The 19798-nt window shown below is 39.7% G+C and overlaps 1 protein-coding gene across 13 annotated transcripts in view; it reads left to right on the top strand.

Moving 5' to 3' along the window:
• Positions 1-19798, top strand: part of Stau1 (staufen double-stranded RNA binding protein 1) — a 55531-nt gene that overhangs the window by 14762 nt on the left and 20971 nt on the right. For 5 of the 13 annotated variants that reach the window (XM_078051962.1, XM_078051964.1, XM_078051963.1 and 2 more), the window contains exons 3-5: positions 2521-2809; positions 11341-11479; positions 12543-12708. In XM_078051962.1, the coding sequence (XP_077908088.1) occupies positions 2605-2809; positions 11341-11479; positions 12543-12708 (510 nt within the window). In that variant the 5' untranslated portion in view covers positions 2521-2604. Of the gene's footprint in view, positions 1-2520; positions 2810-4498; positions 4624-6188; positions 6320-11340; positions 11480-12542; positions 12709-19798 lie in introns of those variants that run through there. The other 8 variants (XM_078051967.1, XM_078051968.1, XM_078051965.1 and 5 more) reach the window with 4 other exon arrangements.

Here is a 19798-nt window from a genome sequence, read left to right on the forward strand (position 1 = left end):
GTGCCTGGCTCTAAGAAGACTTTTAATAAAGCATTTTGATCTCTTGAGTGAGTCTTTAATTTATCTGGGGAAACAGTCCTCATGGACATTTAAAGGAAGAGACTGATGTTTTCATTTAAGGATGAAAGTACGGGTACCATTCACAGTTTATGCAGAAGCAGTGGCCCCAGATAGCCATGATTCCCTGAAGGCTGCCGTGAACTTTATAAATAGCAATAGCTAAAGCTTTGTTTGTTCTTTGAATTACCATAAGTAAGCTTTATTTATTATTATTATTTCCCCATTCACAACTACAAGGTTTATCCTGGTGTCTCTGGCCCCTTTACACAGAGATAATGACAACCAAAGAATATCTTCAGACATTGGCAGATGTTCCCCTGAGTGGACAGGATTGTCTCCTTGAGAACCACTGCTTTACATTTTCTTTTCAGGCTTAAATGAATCACATTTAAGTGTTAAATGAGCAATTGTTTTATTTGTCAAATGAGTAGTGCTTGGTGAATTTTACTTTAGTTTTTGCAGTGTTAGGGATTGAATCCAGGGCCTCCCGCATGCTAGGCAAGCACTCTTCCACTGAGCTACACCTCAGCCTACTGTTTGGTAAAATTTAGTGTTGGTCTTGTTAGAAGTTTAAAATTTATTAAGTACCATCTCATTGGAGAATTTAACCTTTTTTTTATTAGTAGTTTTTAACTACTTGTTTCAACCAGTTGTTAGCCGTCTCCTCCAGGTGACTTGAGGTGAACATTTTGGGGGCAGTTTCTTAACTTCTGGAAACTCCATGTATTTATGACTGTAACTGGAAATGCTGGCACAGGGCCTGCTTTAGACAGCATTAGCCAGAAAGGATCCCTTTGGGCCCCACCCTTTCCAATTTTAGATGTTCATTCAGAGTCTTAGATCCAGGGCAGAGTTGTTGCTCCTTCTGGGATGGGGGTAGATTCTTGGCTTATTTTCTGACCTTGTGACTTATTCTCAGTACCATGAAGTTGTGAGTACACTGTAAGTGATTTTGTTGTTCTTGTTGTTAAACAGTGCTCTCTAGACAGTGGGGAGGGAGATGAATGGGGAAGTGAGGTATTTCTTATTTTGGCAGCTGAAGGAAAAAAATGAAACAAGATCATGGCTTTCTTAAAAAAACATTCTGGACTTGTTTCTTGACACTGGCAACTTGTCTGCTAAGACTATTATCTAGATCATCAGTGGACCGACCGCCTCTGTTGTTTTGTTCTGATTCCAAAAGTAAGGAACTTTTGAAACAGCTGCACTGCTGGGGATTTTGGTAAATGAGGTAGTGCTTTGCCTTGCCATCCCAAGTCACATTGCAGCTGAGTTTCTTTTGGGTTTTGTAGTCTTTTTTGTTCCTGGGCAAGAGAATATGTGGCAGGACTCCTGTAGTAACTTATTTGCTCTGCTCATTGATCATTTTCTAGGTGTCTGGCTTTAAAAATCATTTTGAAACTTTTTAAAAAGTTAAAGTAACAAGCAATTATGTTGTAATAGAACTTCTAGTTAGTGTGTTGGCTTGGCTTTGGTTGGCTGTTTTCCAGAGAGACCTGTCATTTCTAGTCTTCGTTGCTACACTGGTTATTTGTGACTTGCTTAAAACAGTTTTCAGCTTTTTGAAGGATGGAGGTGACTGTAAGGAGACTGTTTCTGTTTTTGATTTGTGAAGAAATTTACATGCACGTGTAATGATGCCTTTGCAGCCCTTCTAACTTAAAAACACAAAGTGAGCAGTCTCCCATGTGCGCCACCCCTGGCCCCAGGAGCAGCACCAGCAGTCTGAAGTCCACCCCTCTCCTCTGCATCTTCTTCACTTTCACCCGTAATACTTCAAATATTATGGAATGGTCTTTGCTATTCTAATCATTCCTTGTGGGTGCAGCAGTTTTCTGGTTTAAGGTCTATAATAAATTGAGACCACCTGATATAAACAGATTAGGAAAACAGATATGTCTTCTATCATCATAAGAAAAAAGAAACAGCAAAAGTGAGAACTTCCTTCCTTCTTTTAGTCAAATAAAGGAAATGCTCCAAGAGTACCAGTCTGAGCCTACAGACCTTAGACGGAAGCATTGTTTATATTAATCTGGTGATGGTGTTACTAACCCAACTTGCTTCCAGTTTCTCATAATTTTGAGACCAAAAACCTTTACTATACCCATATACTATAAAAACAAAGCAAAACAAACCTCTCCATGCTTTTAAATTTGTACTTTTGAGTGTAGGCTTTAGTTTGCAATTCCCAGTATTCAACAATAAGTACTCTACCCTACTGCCTCTCTGTGAAATGAACATGCAGGACATGTGGGTATTAGAACTCATTCTAAAAACACTGTAGGACACACAAGGCGAGACAACTTGCTGTATACCATGGAGAAACATTTCTAATAAATCGACATAGCTACATGCTAAATGGGACTATTTTCATAATTAAGTAGGTAACACCGATTTTGACTGAATTACATATCTCCTCTATAATTTACCTTTTTATTTTCTTTCCCTTACAACTTTTAGGTAGAACTTTAGACTTCATAGCACTGAATTAACCTGCACTGAAAGCTGTTTACCTGCAGTTGTTCACTTTTGTTGAAAGTGACCATGTCTCAAGTCCAAGTGCAAGTTCAGAACCCATCTGCTGCTCTCTCAGGGAGCCAAATACTGAACAAGAACCAGTCTCTTCTCTCACAGCCTTTGATGAGTATTCCTTCTACTACTAGCTCTCTGCCCTCTGAAAATGCAGGTAGACCTATTCAAAACTCTGCTTTACCCTCTGCATCTATTACATCCACCAGTGCAGCTGCAGGTAAGCTTATGAATCCAAGTGTCTTCTGTTTCAAATGTTTTCTCAGCTTGTTTTCTGATCTGTCAAGTAGGTTGCAGGTGTAGGTAGGGCTCACGTTACCTTCAAGGAGCAGAAGAGAAGATAACCAACCATGCTTCTGTATCCAGATCTAGAATACTGGTTGTGGGGTTGATGGAACCTCATGTTGACAGACCATTTGTAATTTGTGAGAAAGATGATTGGAAGCTGCTTACACTGTAAAGCCTGGTCTGTTATAAAGTGGTAGGTGAAAGAAAGACTTGAACAATAAGTACCACTTTGGACAGTTATTGTTCTATGGGAAATTTTACTTTTAAAATTATTTCCCAGAACTGATGATTCTTGTTTGTGCAAGCCTTTCTGTATGGCTACAGGATTTTATCCCAAGAAAGGGGCAGCCAGATTCACTGGAAGGCAAAAGAGTACGTTGGCATTTGTTGATTTTTATTTTGAACAAGTGACTTTAAATTTGGGAGGTTCCAGAGGTAGTTCAGAAACCACAGTAGGACCAATTAGAAATGGAATAAAGAAGCAGAGATTAAAAAAAAATGTATATGTGTATATATATACATATATGTGTGTGTATATGTATATATATTTAGAAGCATTTAAATCTGATTATTAGGAAATTGAAAATGAACTAAAGAAAAGACTCAACACTTGGGGAAAAAAACCTAAAAATGACATTATGTCTCCCCTTTCTCTGCAAAGTGGCAAGACCAATTAAAGAAGTGAGGTATCAGTATGGGCCTCTCCTTACCAGAGTCACCTTGCAACAAAGTCTCCTCAACCCTGCCTCATTGCCTGGCAGTTTTCCTTGAATTTCCTCCTTTATCCTCTCATTTCCTTTATTTTGTAAATCTGTTCCTCCAGCTTTGCTTCTCCTACTCAGATGCATGGCATCTTCCAGAGAACCTCCAGGATTCCTTGGACTGCCTCTCCAGATGGCATTCTTGACTTGTCACCATTCCCTAGAGACTCTGTTTCCCCAGATTTGCTGTGTATGACTGTTTTAAAAGGAAGAGGCACAGACTAGTTCAGTCCTGTGGAGTTTATTGCTTTTTCTTTTCATGTGTTCTTTTACCCACATTGTATTGACTTTGTAAAACTCCTGCCCACTGTGGCCATTTTATTTTATATGTGTAATTGTCAGAAATAGATCATTGGAGGTTGGCAGACTCTGGAGAAAGGACTAGGGATGCTCCAGGAATGAGAAGTTGGGTCTGTGAAAAATGACAGACCTGTTTGAGAGATGGTATTGGCATGTTGAATTTGGTGAAATACCGATAGGCTGCATCTGATAGCTGCCACGGTAACCAATTTGTCTCTGCTCAGAAGACTTCCTTGCTCCCCGTCTTTTGGGTTGCAATAGCAGTGCACCATCAGATTCCAGATGTTGCTTGCTTGCTGAGGTTTGGTAATTCCTCTGACTGCTGTTCTCTCTCTTTGGAAGACATATCTGCTCCTTGGTTACATGGCTTTAACTAGTTCAGAAAAAAACTCAGTGGTGTCTTCTCTATGTTTGAGCTCCCAGCATTGTTTGCAGATTTGCATCACTGCTGCTGATGTCCTTAGACTTTCGGTTTGTTCTCCCTCTGTTTTTATATCCCTGGGGGAATAGCAGTCTTGAATACTCCTAGTAGATTTCAGCACTCTTACGTTATTTTGCAGTTCCTTCTGACGTGGCAAACCCCAAAGAGAAAACCCCAGTGTGTCTTGTGAATGAGTTAGCCTGTTTCTCCAAGATTCAGCCTGAGTGTAAGCTTTTGCGTGAGCAAGGTCCAGCTCACTGTAAGGTAAATATTGTCCACCTGCTTATGCATTTGTAACCCACCAGGAAATTTTCTTTTCTTTTTCTTTTTTTTTTTTTTAACTTACTACTTTTGAAAGTGGTACTGTGATTTAAAATGTGTTTTCATACTGTTAAGGCAACAGTGCAAATATGTAGATTTTTGAAGAGTTGGCTCTTTTTTCATCCTTGTGGATTAACTCAAAGAAAATATGTGCTTCTTTTGGGGATATTTGGCTTTTAAAACTCCAAATATTGTGTTGTTGTTTAGGATTCTGAATAGACATTCCCAAGTGCTGTGATTGATTTCCCATGAGTTGTCCAGGCCCTTGGTTGCCTCCTGTCTGTGGTTGTCCTCTGGCTCCTTTCCTGTTTGTTTGCACGTAGACAGACAGGGAGAGGTAGTGCGTGTGTGCTTGTGTGTGTGTGTGTGTGTGTGTGTGAGAGAGAGAGAGAGAGAGAGAGAGAGAGAGAGAGAGAGAGAGTGTGTGTGTGTGTGTGTGTGTGTGTGTGGCTGGGAAAGCAGTGTGCCACTTGTTAGCAATCTAGGTCAAAGGTTTGATGATGAAAGGTAGAAATTGGTCTCAGTGTTTTGGATTGTCTTTAATTTCAGTTATCCTTGTCACTTTCCTAATCTTAGAGAGTGAGGACTGGTTATGGCTTTAAGTTTTGCTAATTATTTTTGCTTTTGGTTCTTAAAATTTGCTGCCTGTGCTAAAGTTCATTTTAGACTTTAATTTTGGCATATCCGGCTTTATCTTTTTCGGAACTGGTACAAAAGGATATGGTGTGGGTAAGGAATTGGGCCATCTGTTTCTGATCCAAGCCTTGCAGCAAAAATATTAAGGTTGAGTTACTTCCTTCATTATGCCTTATTTTTCTTCACATGCAAACCTCAGGCCTTGAATGAAGTTAGATTTCATTTTACTGAAAGTAACATCAAGCTCCATGGTAAATAGGCACCACAGTATACCTGGGTGAGTTGCCTTTGGAGTCAGATGGCTCTGGGTTTGAACCCTTACCAGCTCTGTGACCTTGAACACATTGCTACTTTTTTGAACCTCAGTATCCTCATCTATAAAATGGGGATGATAATACCTACCAATTAGGTCTGTTGTGAGAATTAAATGTGAAAATAACAAGTATAGAGTGCAATGCCTGGTTCTTAGCAAATGTTTGGTAAATAGTAGCTACAGTTATTAAGCAATAATGTATTTAGGAAAAACAGAAGTTTCACACTCACCTAGTTTTAAAATGTTATTCTAAAGCATAGTTATGTTTGAAGTGTTCCTTTGTATTTGGAGGACAGTTAGTCATTTTCTGTAACTGTTGTGTTTCTTCTACAGGATTTTTTTTCTTTTCTTTTGCAGACCTTAACTTTGGGATTCCCTTTACTAACTATTTTTAGTATTTTTTTGGAACATGTACTTTCTAACTTGAACTTTAGCTCCTTAAATAGTTTCACTATATTATATGTTTGTCTATAACTGCGTTTTTTTGTTTTTTTTTAAATCTACAAGTTGTTCAGAAAAGAAGTTCTTCTCTCCTTGGTGATGGTTAAGAGTGTTTAAAAAATTAGAAGTCTGATGTACTATCAAAACCCAGATTCTAACCTTGCTGCCAGACTTCTGCATAGAAGGCCGCAGAGTGGCAGCACACTGGAGGACGGGTCCTGAGGACTGGCAGAGCTCGTTGTTCATGAGGTTAACTGCTTTTGTTTTTTAGCATTTTTCCCCTCCCAGCTTCTTTTCATGAAATGATCACCAAAATGACGCAGGGATGACACTGCATTGTGGGCTTCTGCTATTGGATTTCTAGGCCAGCCAGGGTTTTGAGTTATGCTGTTTGGTACTTTAGTGAGTAACCATGTGAACTGTAGTATGTAGAGACCCCTAATGTTTCAATGGAAATAAAAATTCTTTAAATTTTCCTATGCGTAGAATCAAGATTCACGGAGGGAACCTTGAAGTTAAGACCTGCAAGAAAAATCTGCTGTGAAGTCAGCCCTATTGCCTTAGGCACAAGTTTAAATGACCTAGACACAGCCAAACTGGTGTTTTCTCTGTGAATTATTTATAAATGAGAAAAAGTGATATCTGGTGATAAAGGAAATCAGAAAAATAAAAGCTGCAGTTGATTTTGTTAAGTTCCAAATTTTGTAGTGTCTCACATCTTTTTGGGGCTTATCAGGCAGAATCACTTTGGGAGCCTACTGCAAATACATCAGCCCAGATGTCCCTCCTGCTGTTTGGTCCCAATTCTGGGAGTGGGATCCCGTGTCTGTGCTTTTGCAGGCTTTCCCCCTGCTGCCTCAAGTGAAGCCACAGTTGAGGAATCACTATGCAGTTGACAGAGTATTAGTTTAATAGTGATGGGATTGATAGAACCTAATTTTAAGAATGGAGATGTGCATTTGGAGCACCTTTATAAAGGAAGAAAGCCTTGCCTTCCTCGGCCTGTATTGAGGTCAGATTGAACTGTTTTGAAGGCCTTACCTTAGATTTGGGTTCAGAAACATTTCCAGGTCTTTGCTTGCTGTGGGACTGATTTTCTTCTGAAAGTGGAGGCAGTGTCTGAATAGTATAGTCTTAGGAGAGTAGAGGACAGCAATTTAGAACCTTGTCGGCATTCCCAGATTTTTTTTCAGGTTTTTGTCTAATGGGTTTACATTTTAGACGAGTCCTCAAACACATTACATTGTCTTAATTTGTATGATACTAATATGTTTAAATCAACTTTGCAATATCTCTTTATGAGAAGTAATTGGAAGACACTATTTGGATGTCTCCCAAATAGTTAGTTGTTTGTTTATGGTACTGGGGATTGAACCCAGGGGTGCTTTACTGTTGAGCTACTTCCCCAGTCCTTTTTTTTTTTAGGTTTTGAAACAGGTCTTGCTGAGTTGTTCAAAGTTTATTAACATTCAAGAAAATAGTCTTTAGACTCTCTGCTTAACTCCATCTTTCAAAGAATAATATTTTCATGGAGTGTTGTTCAATTCTAGTCAGTGGATACTAGAAAAACTTTTTCTACTTATAAAAACAATAGGAAGGAAAATAGGGTAAAAGAATAAATTACTAAGGCAATGACCAGGCCTTGTAGCCATGACCATAAAATGTGTTCCAGGTCCAAGTGACATGTTACAGCTGACATCAGATTTCTTGAATTGAGAGCTTATACTTTTTATTTGTTAGTATCTTAGTACCGCTAATGTTTGGAGATCAGCACTGGGAAACTGAAGGAACTAGTATTTAAAAAAAAAGCCCAACACAGCAGGGTGTGGTGCGCATACCTGTAATCCCATCAATTTAGGAGGCTGAGGCAGGGGAGGCTTGAAAGTTTTGAGACCAGCCTCAGCAGCAGTGAGGTCCTAAGCAACTTAATGAGCCCCTTCAAAATAAAAAATAAAATGAGCTGGGGATATAGCTCAGTGGTTAGACACTTCTGGGTTCAATCTCCAATACAAAAAGAAAAGACAAGTTTGAACTGGAGCTGCTGTTAGAACTTTGAAAGAAATATTTTTTTCTAAACCCATAGCCTGCCCTTTTTATAGCAAAGAAAAAAAAATAGGTATTATGTGTGGGCCAAGACAGGTTCCTTTCCCAAAGTGTGTCTGGAAGTACCTTTTGTATGCATGTGGATAGTTTCTTAACTAACTTATAGGTTTTGAAAGCACAGATCCTACACTGTGGCATACACCCATCTGTTGCTTCATTTTGTTCATTTATTTTTATGTGGTGCTGAGAATTGAACCCAGGACCTCAAATGTGGTTGGCAAGAGCTCTAAAACTGAGCCACAACCCCAGCCCAGGAATTCTTATCCTGACCCTAAAGTAGCAGTTCTTTTATTTATTTATTTATTTATTTGTTATTTTGTAGTTGTGGATAGACAACATGCCTTTATTTTATTTGTTTTATTTTTATATGGTGCTAAGGATTGAACCTAGTGCTTCACACATGTTAGGCAAGTGCTCTGCCACTGAGCTACAACCCCAGCCCCTAAAGCAGCACTTCTCAGTCTACAGTCTCTCTTCTGATGGTCTGCTAAGCTGATCATGGGAAGAGGCTTCCCCAAATCATTTCTAAGATTTCAGAAAAGCATAAGGAATGTACATTTTTTTCTTTGATAAGGTTGTGCAGATTATTAAGAACATGGATTTTAGGTGGGATCATGTCAGGTCAGTGTATAATACTGATATAATCTGTTGATCAGAAGCGCTGATGTCAGTAATGTTTCCTGATGGTTCAAAAGGAATTGAAAATAACTTAAATCTTTACTTATACATGTAGGAGGTCATAGCTCTTTAAACAAAGGCCTCAAGCAGGGACAATACAAATCAAGGGCTATGTCTGTGGAAAGTTGGGAACTACTGACCCAAAGGCTGTGGTTGAAGTGGCTGTTTTGGCAAAGTCCCCTCGCATGAATGAAGTCTCCCCAGGCTGGGGGTAGACAGGGACTAGTCTGGAAAGTCTCAGTCAGACCTTTCTTTTTTGCCTTTGATTTCTTTCCTTTTTTTTGGTACCAGGGATTGAACCCAGGGACACTTAACCCCACTGAGCCACATTCCAGCCCTTTAGAAACAGTTGATAGAGTGCCTGCCTCGAATGCACAAGGCCTTGGGTTCAATCCCTAGCACCACAAAAAAAGAAAAATAAAGAAACAGGGTCTCACTAAGTTGCTTAGGGCCTTGCTAAGTTGCTGAGACTGGCTTTGAACCCTCTACCCTCTTGCCCCAGCCTCCCAAGCCACTGGGACTACAGGTGTGCACCACTGCACCTGGCTGCCTTTAATTTCTTTATGGTAGTCTTCGAATTCATTCTCTACTGCAGTTAAATTCTCTGGGTTGTGCTGTTCTTAAAATGATTTAGGCTGTACTTAAGATGCAACTATATAGATTTTGTATAAAGTAGAATTCTAACACAAGGACGAAAGGCTGGTGACTACTGTGACCCTCTGGTTGTATAGACCCCAAAGATATTCTTAGAAATTGGAAGCCAAGTGCAGTGGCGCATGCCTTTAATCCCAACTGCTTGGGAGGCTTTGGCAGGAGGAGTGCAAGTTTAAAGCTATTCTCTGTAGCAGCGAGGCGCTAAGCAACTCATTAAGACCCTGTCTCTGATAAAATACTAAGTAAGGCTAGGGATGTTACTCAGTGGTCTAGGCTCTTGAGTTCAATCCCCAGTACCCACCACAGCCCTCCCCCTCAAAGAAATTTGATTAATGCACTGAGTTTGGTAAAAAAAAAGTCTGTTTTTTCATTGTTTTCCTGCGGGGGGGGGGGCTGGGATTCTAAACCTAGGGCCCCATGAATACTAGGCAAGCTCTCTACTACTGAGCCACAAATCCCTGCCCCGTAAAGAAATTTTTTTTTTAAATACCAGAGATTGAAGTTGAGGGCACTTGACCCTTGAGTCACATCCTCAGTTCTATTTTGTATTTTATTAGAGACTGGGTCTCACTGAGTTGCTCAGCACCTCGCTTTTGCTCAGGCTGGCTTTGAACTCTTGATCCTTCTGCCTCAGCCTCCTGAGTTGCTGGGATTATTGGCATGTACCACTGCGCCTGGCCTTGTTTTTATTTTTTGAAGGATTGTTATAAAATGTGCTTGTGCACTGTCATTGACCTTTTCAGGCTGGTTTTCTTTCTTTCTTTCTTTTTTTTGAATGGGGATTTAGCCTAGGATGCTTATATCCCTGAGGCATATCCACAGACCTTTTTATTTTGAGACAGGGCCTTGCTCAGTTGCTAAGGCTGGCTTTGAACTTAAGGATCCTCCTGCCTCACCCTCCAAGCTGCTGGGATTACAGGCATATGCCACTGCACCACACTGATTTTCTTTTTAAATGGTTTATGAAAGTTTATGAATTGCATGAACAGAGAGAACAAATTAAAAAATTAATAGTGTATATTTTCTAAAGACAAATATGAAAATTCTGAGGTAAAGACTTGCTCTGTGGTGAATGAGAGTGGAACTCATTTTGCTAACAAATATGATCACTAGTCAAACCCCTTTGTGATATAAAGGATGGAGGTCATCTGAATATTGTTTGGACCCAAGCTGGCTTCTCCAGATGAACTTACTTTGCTGTTGCCTCAGTGATCTTGACCTGGGGCATCTGCCCATTGCATTGTCCTTCTCATGTGTGTCTCTCAAGCTCAGCACAGTGCTTTGCATACAGTTAGTATTTAATAAATGCATTATGCAAATAAGTGGTATGAACAAACATACTTTTGCATGTAAGCCAATAATAGTAAATCAGAACAAGCAAATTTATATTGGTAAAGCATTCTCAAACTATAAAGTAATTTGGACAGTGAAGCAGGTTTTTTTTGGTAGTGCTGGGGATTGAACCCAGGGCCTTGTGCATACGAGTCAAGTATCCCCAGCCCAAGCAGTGTTTTTAAAGTGGGAAAACTGATGCGTATTGTAACTTATTTCTGACAGTTGAACAGTAGGGCTTTTACTGGTAGTGGGTTAAATTGTTGCGCTCTCCGATAGCTCTTCAAATATATTTTATGCTGTTGCCTGTGTATTAATCTTGAGAAGTCACAGCAGATTCTTGGATTTCCTGACCTGATTCTAGCAGTGAAGTACTCAGGCCCTTTTTTAATGCATCCTGAATATAATTAGTGGAAGGTATGCTGTTCTTTTTTATTTTAGTGATCATCATTCTTATGTCAGGGAAAAAAACCCCAGTTCTTTGTGTTGATTCTGTGTTGCAGAAAGCATAACTCCTACTGTTCAACTAAATGCACTGTGCATGAAACTTGGGAAAAAACCAATGTATAAGCCTGTTGACCCTTACTCTCGGATGCAGTCCACCTACAACTACAACATGAGAGGAGGTGCTTATCCCCCGAGGTACGTATGTTTGGCCTTTTGTAAAATACAGGTAAAAATATATCTGATCTCTTATATAGACTATTATCTGTGAATTATATGAATAATGACTTTGTCTTCTTTGGGCCTGCCAAGTGGAGAATAAATTTTGTACTTGTGCCTTTGGAACTGTTTTAGTGCTCTTTTAACTTCTGTTTTTGGAAAGAACCCAATCATATTCCTTATGAGCACTGTTCTTGGGCCCCCAGCAGTCTAGCTGGAGAGCACCCTCGTATCTACTTTGTGTAACTGTATCGTATTTGAACATGATTCCTACAACACCAAGATTCTCAGCATTTGTAGATTTCTTGATTATTGTTTATTTGGTATCTTTTGACTTTTGAACTTGTATGTTTTGTAAATGGCTTTGGTGAACTAAAATATTGACACTTGAAAATGTCCCATGTTGAAAACCTGCTGGAAGTAATAAGACATAAGACATTGATGATCAAAATGGAAGTATTTCTTTCTCTTCCTTCTGCATTTTAGAAATAGAAGTTTGAAGTGCAAGAAAGCAAACTCTGCAAGGTTATGGACAGGTGGGGCTTCTAGAAATGAGAATCCTTCCTTTCTTTTTCTGTTCTGGGATGGAACCCAGGCCTTGGGCATGTGAGGCGAATGCTCTCCCACTGAGCCACCTCATCTCACAATGAGGGTCCTTTCTAGCAGACTTCTTATGGAGACAAGCAAGAGAAAATCTAAGCAGAAGCAAAGCAATTTACTTTCTGTTTCAGCCAAAGTCTAATCCATTTTAGATTTTGTCAGAATAGGCTAGCATTATAAATTAAACTAATGTAATTTATAAGCCCTTGTGTATTAAATGAAGTGTGAATTACTACCCAGTATTTAGTTTTATAATAATTGGAATTCATTTTAAAACCTTTACAAAATTTCTGGACATATTGATACATTATTTTTTGGTGTAGCAAGCGAATGTTAATGTGATTAGGTCATAATGAAGGAAATATTTGGAATTTGCCAGAGAACGTATGGGTGACTTATCAACAACTCAAAACTAATCTTCTTAACTCCCTTTTATTTTTAGGTACTTTTACCCATTTCCAGTTCCACCCTTACTTTATCAAGTTGAACTTTCTGTGGGAGGACAGCAATTCAATGGGAAAGGAAAGACGAGACAGGCTGCGAAACACGATGCTGCTGCTAAAGCCTTGAGGATCTTGCAGAACGAGCCTCCGCCTGAGAGACTGGAGGTGAGGAGTAGCAAAGCTGGAGGGCCGGGAAGGAGCCTGTCAAGGTCCTTTTTCTAAGGTGTATTGACAGCTGCCTGTAATTTTTATTATTTTATAGTCTACACGATTTTGTATCCTATATCTTCTTGTCCCACCCCACCTTTCCTTTTTCAATCTCTTAGCAAGAAAGTCAGATGTCTTCTGGTTCATTCCTGACATGGTTGAGTGACGTGAGTGTGGGGTAAACACATTAGAAAGTCTGGACGAGTGTTGACTGTTAGGCTTGCCAGAGTCTGCCGACAAGGTACCAGGTCAGAATTTTTGACCTGTTTTACGAGGTCACTTTTTATTTTGTAGACGTGGTTGCTATTCATTGTTGTATAACTATCACAAAACTTAATGGTGGTTTGAATATCACTAGGCATTTATTTTGCTCATGAATCTGTGATTGAGTTAGGACTTGGCAGGGGTGGTTTACCTTTGCTCCATGTAGATTTGAGGACCCACTTTCAAAATGGCTGATAATTCAGTGCTGGCTGTCAGCAGGAAGCTAAGCTGGCTTTTTGTCCTGGGAACCTTAGTTCTTCTCTTAGTGAATCTGCAAGAAATGCTTACACTTTCTCAGGGTATGATAGCTGGGTTCTAAGAAGGAGCATCCTAGAAGATGGGAAATGGAAACACCTTCCAGTTTCTTAATGCCAGTGCCAGTATCACTTCTGTTATTTTACAGGACAAGCTAGGCACAGCTCTCATTCAAAGGAAGGAGATAATGGAAACTTATATTTAATTTTGCTTACCTAGAAGTAAAAAAAAATCACATTATTGCTAGATGTGATGGTGCAACACCTGTAATCCCAGCTCTTTGGAAATCTGAGGCAGGAGAATTGCAAGTTCAAGGCCAGCCTGGGCAACTTAGATTCTGTCTTAAAGAAAAGAGGAACTTTGGGGTATAGCTTGGGGTTCAAATCCCTGGGTTCAATTCCCAGTACTTCACCCCACCCCACTCAATTTATATAATTCCACCATTTTAACCATCTTAAATGTACAATTCAGTGGCTTTTAGGACATTCACAATGTGTAGAACCCTACTTCTGGATGAGAGGCATATCAAAGAATTTGGGACCATATTTTAAAACCACCATGACAGGAAAATGATTCTAACTTTTTGTGACTAAGTAGGAATATCATTTTTTAGGAAATCAGTGACTCCATTGCTACTGAGGTGACAGGCCAAAGCTTTAGTGACTTTCTGTGGTAAGGTAGAGTTTTATCACAAATTCAGTCACCAAAGGTCTAGAAAGAAAGCTAGTGAGTCGAGAATGTTGAGGTCATGGTTCTGTGTAATCCAGTAGGGATTGTCATCTAAAAATGCCCATGGGTGGCATTCCACTTTTCCTCCCCAGGTAGCAAGGTCACAAAGAAGATAGTCTTGCCCAGAGCATAGGGCTAAGTGTGTGATGCCAGGTCTTGCCCAGAGCATAGGGCTAAGTGTGTGATGCCAGGTGGGGACGCACATAGACCCTGGGCAGCACCTTGCTGAGGTCTGACCTATACCCAGCTGGTGGCAGTGTGACAGCCCAGCGCAGGAGGGTGCTCTGTGGCTTCGTAGCTAGCCACACAGGAGCACTTGGTGTTTCTTTTGTTTGCAGTGTTCCCGTTTTCCATCTTCATCACATATCCTAAGTCCAAGGTTCACAAAAGATCAAATAAAAGAATCAGATGGTAACTTAAGAGAAGATGGTTTAATGAAGTTAAAAAGAAGAGTCTCTCAGAGATGAGATTTGTTAAAATACCAAAAGGGTAGGGTGGTCTGGGTTATGTTGGAGACCTTTCATCCTTTTTACTTGACTTTGATGCTCATGTAATTGCAGTCAGATGGAGTAGGTATTTCTCAGTTCCTTCTAGCCAACAGTTGATAGATGATTGCTGAATGGTGGTGTGTGGGTTGTCTGCATCAAAATCACTTGAAGTCTAAGAAAAAATTCCTAGGCCTACCCCACTCGATTCTAAAGCAGCAGGGCTTGGGTAAAACCCAGCAGTCTGGCTTTCGCTCTTGTTGTTTACTTGCTCTTGGGGTCAATGTAAAGCAGGAGCTGAGAACCGTAGCTCCTGAGTATTGTCAGTGCTTCACAGTTACCCTTCGAGTCCTCCTTGGGAGTGTTCACAACATTGCTACAAAGGAATGTACCTGTGGGTGGGCTGTAGCAGTGGCTGTAGCAGATGCTTTCCAGGGCAAGTTCCTTGAGGAGCTTTGCTGGAGTGATGTTTCAGTCTACTCATGAACCTTGGCTTCCCTTCTCTTTGCTCCTGAGCAGCTCTGTATGGTTTGAAATAGAGACAATGCCTTTTGGAAGTGTCTGGAAGACAGTGATTGAGAAACAAGGAATCAGAAACTGGGATGAAAGTTTTTCTTAGAAGTAATAAATCTCCTAAATGTGCTGCCCCCTTGATTTTGCCAGGCCATCTTGTTGGTGGGGAGCAGAGAGTAAATATAGCCTTTTTTTTTTTTTAATATTTATTTTTAGTTTTCGGTGGACACAACATCTTTATTTTTATGTGGTGCTGAGGATCAAACCCAGCGCCCCGTGCATGCCAGGTGAGTGCGCTACTGCTTGAGCCACATCTCCAGCCCAAGATAACCTTTTTAAAATACAATTTTATTTTTTTTAAAGTAATGCATGTGAGCCAGGTCATGGTACACACTCCTGTAATCCCAGCTGCTCAGAATTTCTCATGTAAGAGGATTGCAAGCTTGAGGCTACCTGGGCAATTTAGTGAGACCCTAAATAAAGTGAAGAACAAAGTTGTGGATTTAGCTCAGTGGTATGCCTTTGCCTAAATGCATGAGGCCCTGGGTTCAAACCCTAGTACAGAGGGAAAAAAGAAGTACATATGAATTATAAAAATTTTTGAAATAAAAAAAGGAAAATAAAGAATTTATAAATTTGCTACTTGTAGTTAATCACTCTACATGTTTTGGTGGATGTTAGTACCCACATAAGTAAATACATGCACCTGTCTTATTTCATAAAAATGGGATGATATGGTACAGTAACACCTTTTCCACTAAAGTGTTTATCATGAAAATGTTGTTATGTCACTTACTTATAATTCCCTGGGGAACTCCTTTAACACATACCTAAGAAATTTAAAAAATACATATTTTTAGTTATAGATGAACACAATACCTTTAATTAATTAATTTATGTGGTCCTGAGGATTGAACCCAGTGCCTCAAACATGCTAGGCAAGCACTAAGCCATAACCTCAAGCCCTGATAAGAAATTTTTAATGGCTGTAAATTGTTCCATTGTGTAAATATAGCAGTGCATTTTTTCAGGAGGCCCTTGATTGAAAAGCTAGATTATTTGCAGTTTTCCTTATGATGAAATGGGTAGTGAAGAAATATTGCTGTAGTGAAATTTTTGTGTCCATTTTCCGTGAGCCATAATTAGAGGAACAGAATTCTTAACCAAAGACATGGTGATATGTGGCTTCAGACCCTGCCAATAGGGTGTAAGTAGCCTGTTTTCCCTTGTAGGAAATGATCATGTTACATGTATAGTCAGTTTTGCTGTTGAAAACTTGTAGAGCATGTGATTGCGCAGTGGTCAGTTGCTCCTCTTCAGGGGACAGCTGGCAGAGTAGCATTCTTTGTCCACTGCAGGTTGGTCAGGTCCCTCCTCCACATTATGCAAGGCTTGCAGTGAAAATTCCAGTGTCCTGCATGGGCCCCGTCCTCTAGAGCCTAGTGCAGCGGAGCCATCAGACATTAATGTGGGTATCATCAAAAAGCACAATGAGTGCTAGGAGGGAGGAGTGGCAGGATCAGAAGGGCACTAGTGCTGTGTCCTGAGGTCTCCCCGGGAAAGTCGTTTCAGCTGAGACCAAGACAAGCAGAGGTGCAGGACAGCACATTCCCAGAGAGGGAGCAGTGGGTACAAAGGTCCTGAGCTGAGAAGGCTCATGAGGTTTTGTTTTGTTTTAGATATAAAGTTTGTGTTGATAAAGGATGACTTATTCAGCGTGTCTGAGCTGTTATGAGCAGGACAGTCAGGGCTGTAATATCTGCAGTCGAAAAACCCAGGAGCTATCTTCAGTGTTCATTACTAGGGAAATGGTTAAGTAAATGGAAACATTTATTCCTGGGAGTACCAGGGTGTGGTAGATCTGCATAAGTGGGCATGAAAGGGGGCCAGAATCTACAGTGGTAGTCAGGATACAGGGTTGTTATGCCTACAGTGTGATCCTGCTTATGCTCAAGAAAGCAGAGAACTCCCTAGGTGGGTGTATATGTATGTGTGCATGTGCATAGTGAATATTTTGAAGGTTATAGAAGACTTTAGATGTAGTTTGATCCTGGTGATAGAAATGGAAGATTTTTTTATTAAAATTTTTTTAATACTTTCTATATTTTTGTCAAAATAAATGAATGGAATTTTGCTGGTCTTGAGTCCTTATCTTCTCTTGGGACAGGGCTACATTTAAGTAAGACTAAAACTAAAATGGAATATCTTCACCCTCATGCTGCCAGGATCCAGTGGACACAGTTTTCACTTTTGAGCTCTTCTTCAAGCCCTTTAAGGAATGATATCACATGACTCTTATTCTTTTTCTGAGATCATATAAAGAACTAAGGGAAAACATTTTATAAAATAAAGTAAAAGTCACTCTCTTAAAATTAGCAAATGTCCCTTTGGATCTTTTTGTCCATTTTTATATTATAGTATCTTCAGAATCTTAATTTCCCTATGTTTTGGAACATTTTGCCATTACTTATTCTACATATTATTTCAACACTGTTCATCATTTGTTTCCAAGTTTACTAAATAAGGCAAAAATCACCAGAAAATGGAGGAATTATGAAATCCCTAGCAGACAATATGGTAAATTAAATAATGGTCATTATTGCGTCATCCTTTAACATTCTCAGGGCCTTGCCCAATGTATTGCAAGAAAATGTAGCCAGGCTCGGTGGTGCACTCCTGTAATCCCAGCAGTTTAGAAGGCTGAGCAGGAGGATCACAAGTTCAAAGCCACCTGCACCAACTTAGTGAGGCCCTAAGCAACTTAGGGATACTGTCTCAAAATAAAAAGGGCTGAGGATATAGCTAAGTGGTTAAGCACCCCTGGGTTCAATCCCTGATACCAAAAAAAAAAAAAAAAAAAAAAAAGACTGGAGACACCATCCATTGTCTCCTCTTTTGCTTTTCACTGAACCCAGGTGAGAATTCAGGAAGTTCATTTTCCCATCCATAGTGGAAAGAAAAGATTGACAGAGGAGGTCTTTTTCAGTTTTTAGTCTGGTTGGAAGAAAAACACAGAGGCTGATGGTGGCCCTCCACAGGCAGTCTTAGAGGGCACTTGGAGCAGCTAAGTGAGGTCTCAGACTGAGCCTGCAGATGATGGCTTAGTTAAATGTCCTCAAACCCAAGGACTGGTGAGCAAACAATATATTTCTGTGGCAGAAGAAAAGGAAATGTGGAATATTCATTTAGTCTGTTAGGAAGAACTTCCTTAAACAACAATTATCAACAAGAACCTGGGCCATCTCGTTCAGATTAAAAAACAAAAGCACGTGTAACAACATTTTTTCATCTTTTATGATGTTTGACTCCAACATTTATTTCTTAACACTTATCTACAAAATAAGTGGACAAATGTGTGCAAAGGTGATTGGAAGAGAGTAGATCATAAAAAAACAACAAAAAATCATTAGATTGATCTTTTTTGGTGTCTATAAATATAAGTGAAAACATTTTGCAGCTGAGGAGCAAAAAAAGATGGTTGTTCTTTCTTCAGCAGCAGTTTGCATCTGTTTGAGAAATAGACAGGACCACACAGGAAGGATCAGAAGTCATGATAAGCGAGAGCCTCTGGTGTTTGAACTCTGGTGTTCTGTAGTGGATGTTGCTTGGCTCAGGCAGGACAGGAGATAGGTGGGGAGTTGCATATGGAGTGCCCATACTAGGAATGAATGCTTTTCAGACCAGAAGTTTGGGGAAAAAGTTTAGGATTGCTGTTTTAAAATTCTTGTTAAAATATCAAATTAAATGACTTATCTGTTTATTATGCCTGTTATTTGTAAAAGTGACTAAATATAGAAAAATAAAAAGGGTTTATTGGAGCCAGATAATAAATGGTGATGAATATTTTTCCTGTCATATTGAGTGTCAAGCATAGTTCAGAGTGTTTTTTCTTTTTCCTAGTGTTGCTTAGATTTTAATACTGGACCGTACACTGGGGAATTGATGTTAACAGTACTTCCCACTCGTGAAGGGAAGACTAAGGGCCTGCTAAAGGTTCTTCATCTTACTGGGGATGATATTTGCAGATATGAGTCATTTGCTGCCTCCCCACTTGCAGTATTTGGTCCAACCCAGATGATGTAAAAATACGTACATGTGTGTGTGTGTGTGTGTGTGTGTGTGTGTATAATTTGAGTATTGGAGATTGAATTCAGGGGCACTTGACTCCTGAGCCACATCCCCACCTCTATTTTGTATATTATTTAGAGTCAGGGTCTCACTGAATTCCTTAGCACCTCACTTTTGCTGAGGCTGACTTTGAACTCAGAATCCTCCCACCTCAGCCTTCTAAGCCACTGGGATTACAGGCATGCGCCACAGTGCCTGGCTATATAAAAAATAATTATATATATAAACCATGTAAACATAGTTTGTATACTTATTTTATATATAAAATAATATAACCTCACTTTCAAATAAATGTGTATGTCATTTCCTGTTTTGCATTTTTATTTCACTGGCTGCTTTGTCCCTGTTGACATTCCTCTAGAAGCAATGGCTTAGAGCAGTGAATTTTAAGTCTGGTTGCTAGTAAAATCACCTGGAAACTCATAAATAAATACTATAAAGTGGATATCCAACCCACAGGAACTTGAATTCATTTGTCTGGCGGTGGCTTCTCTGCCAATCCCTTGGAAACTCCAGAGTGACTCTGGCACTGCTCTGGTTGAGAATGACTGGCTTTAAGGTTAGAACTTGGCACCAGATCCATTATTTTCGTCAGTCTTGTGGAACCTCAGTAGAAAAGTAGCATTACATTAATATAAACCTGAAAACTTTGAATATACGATGTTGATAAAGGC

Source organism: Ictidomys tridecemlineatus, chromosome 5 (assembly GCF_052094955.1).
Source record: "Ictidomys tridecemlineatus isolate mIctTri1 chromosome 5, mIctTri1.hap1, whole genome shotgun sequence".
Taxonomy (NCBI): domain Eukaryota; kingdom Metazoa; phylum Chordata; class Mammalia; order Rodentia; family Sciuridae; genus Ictidomys; species Ictidomys tridecemlineatus.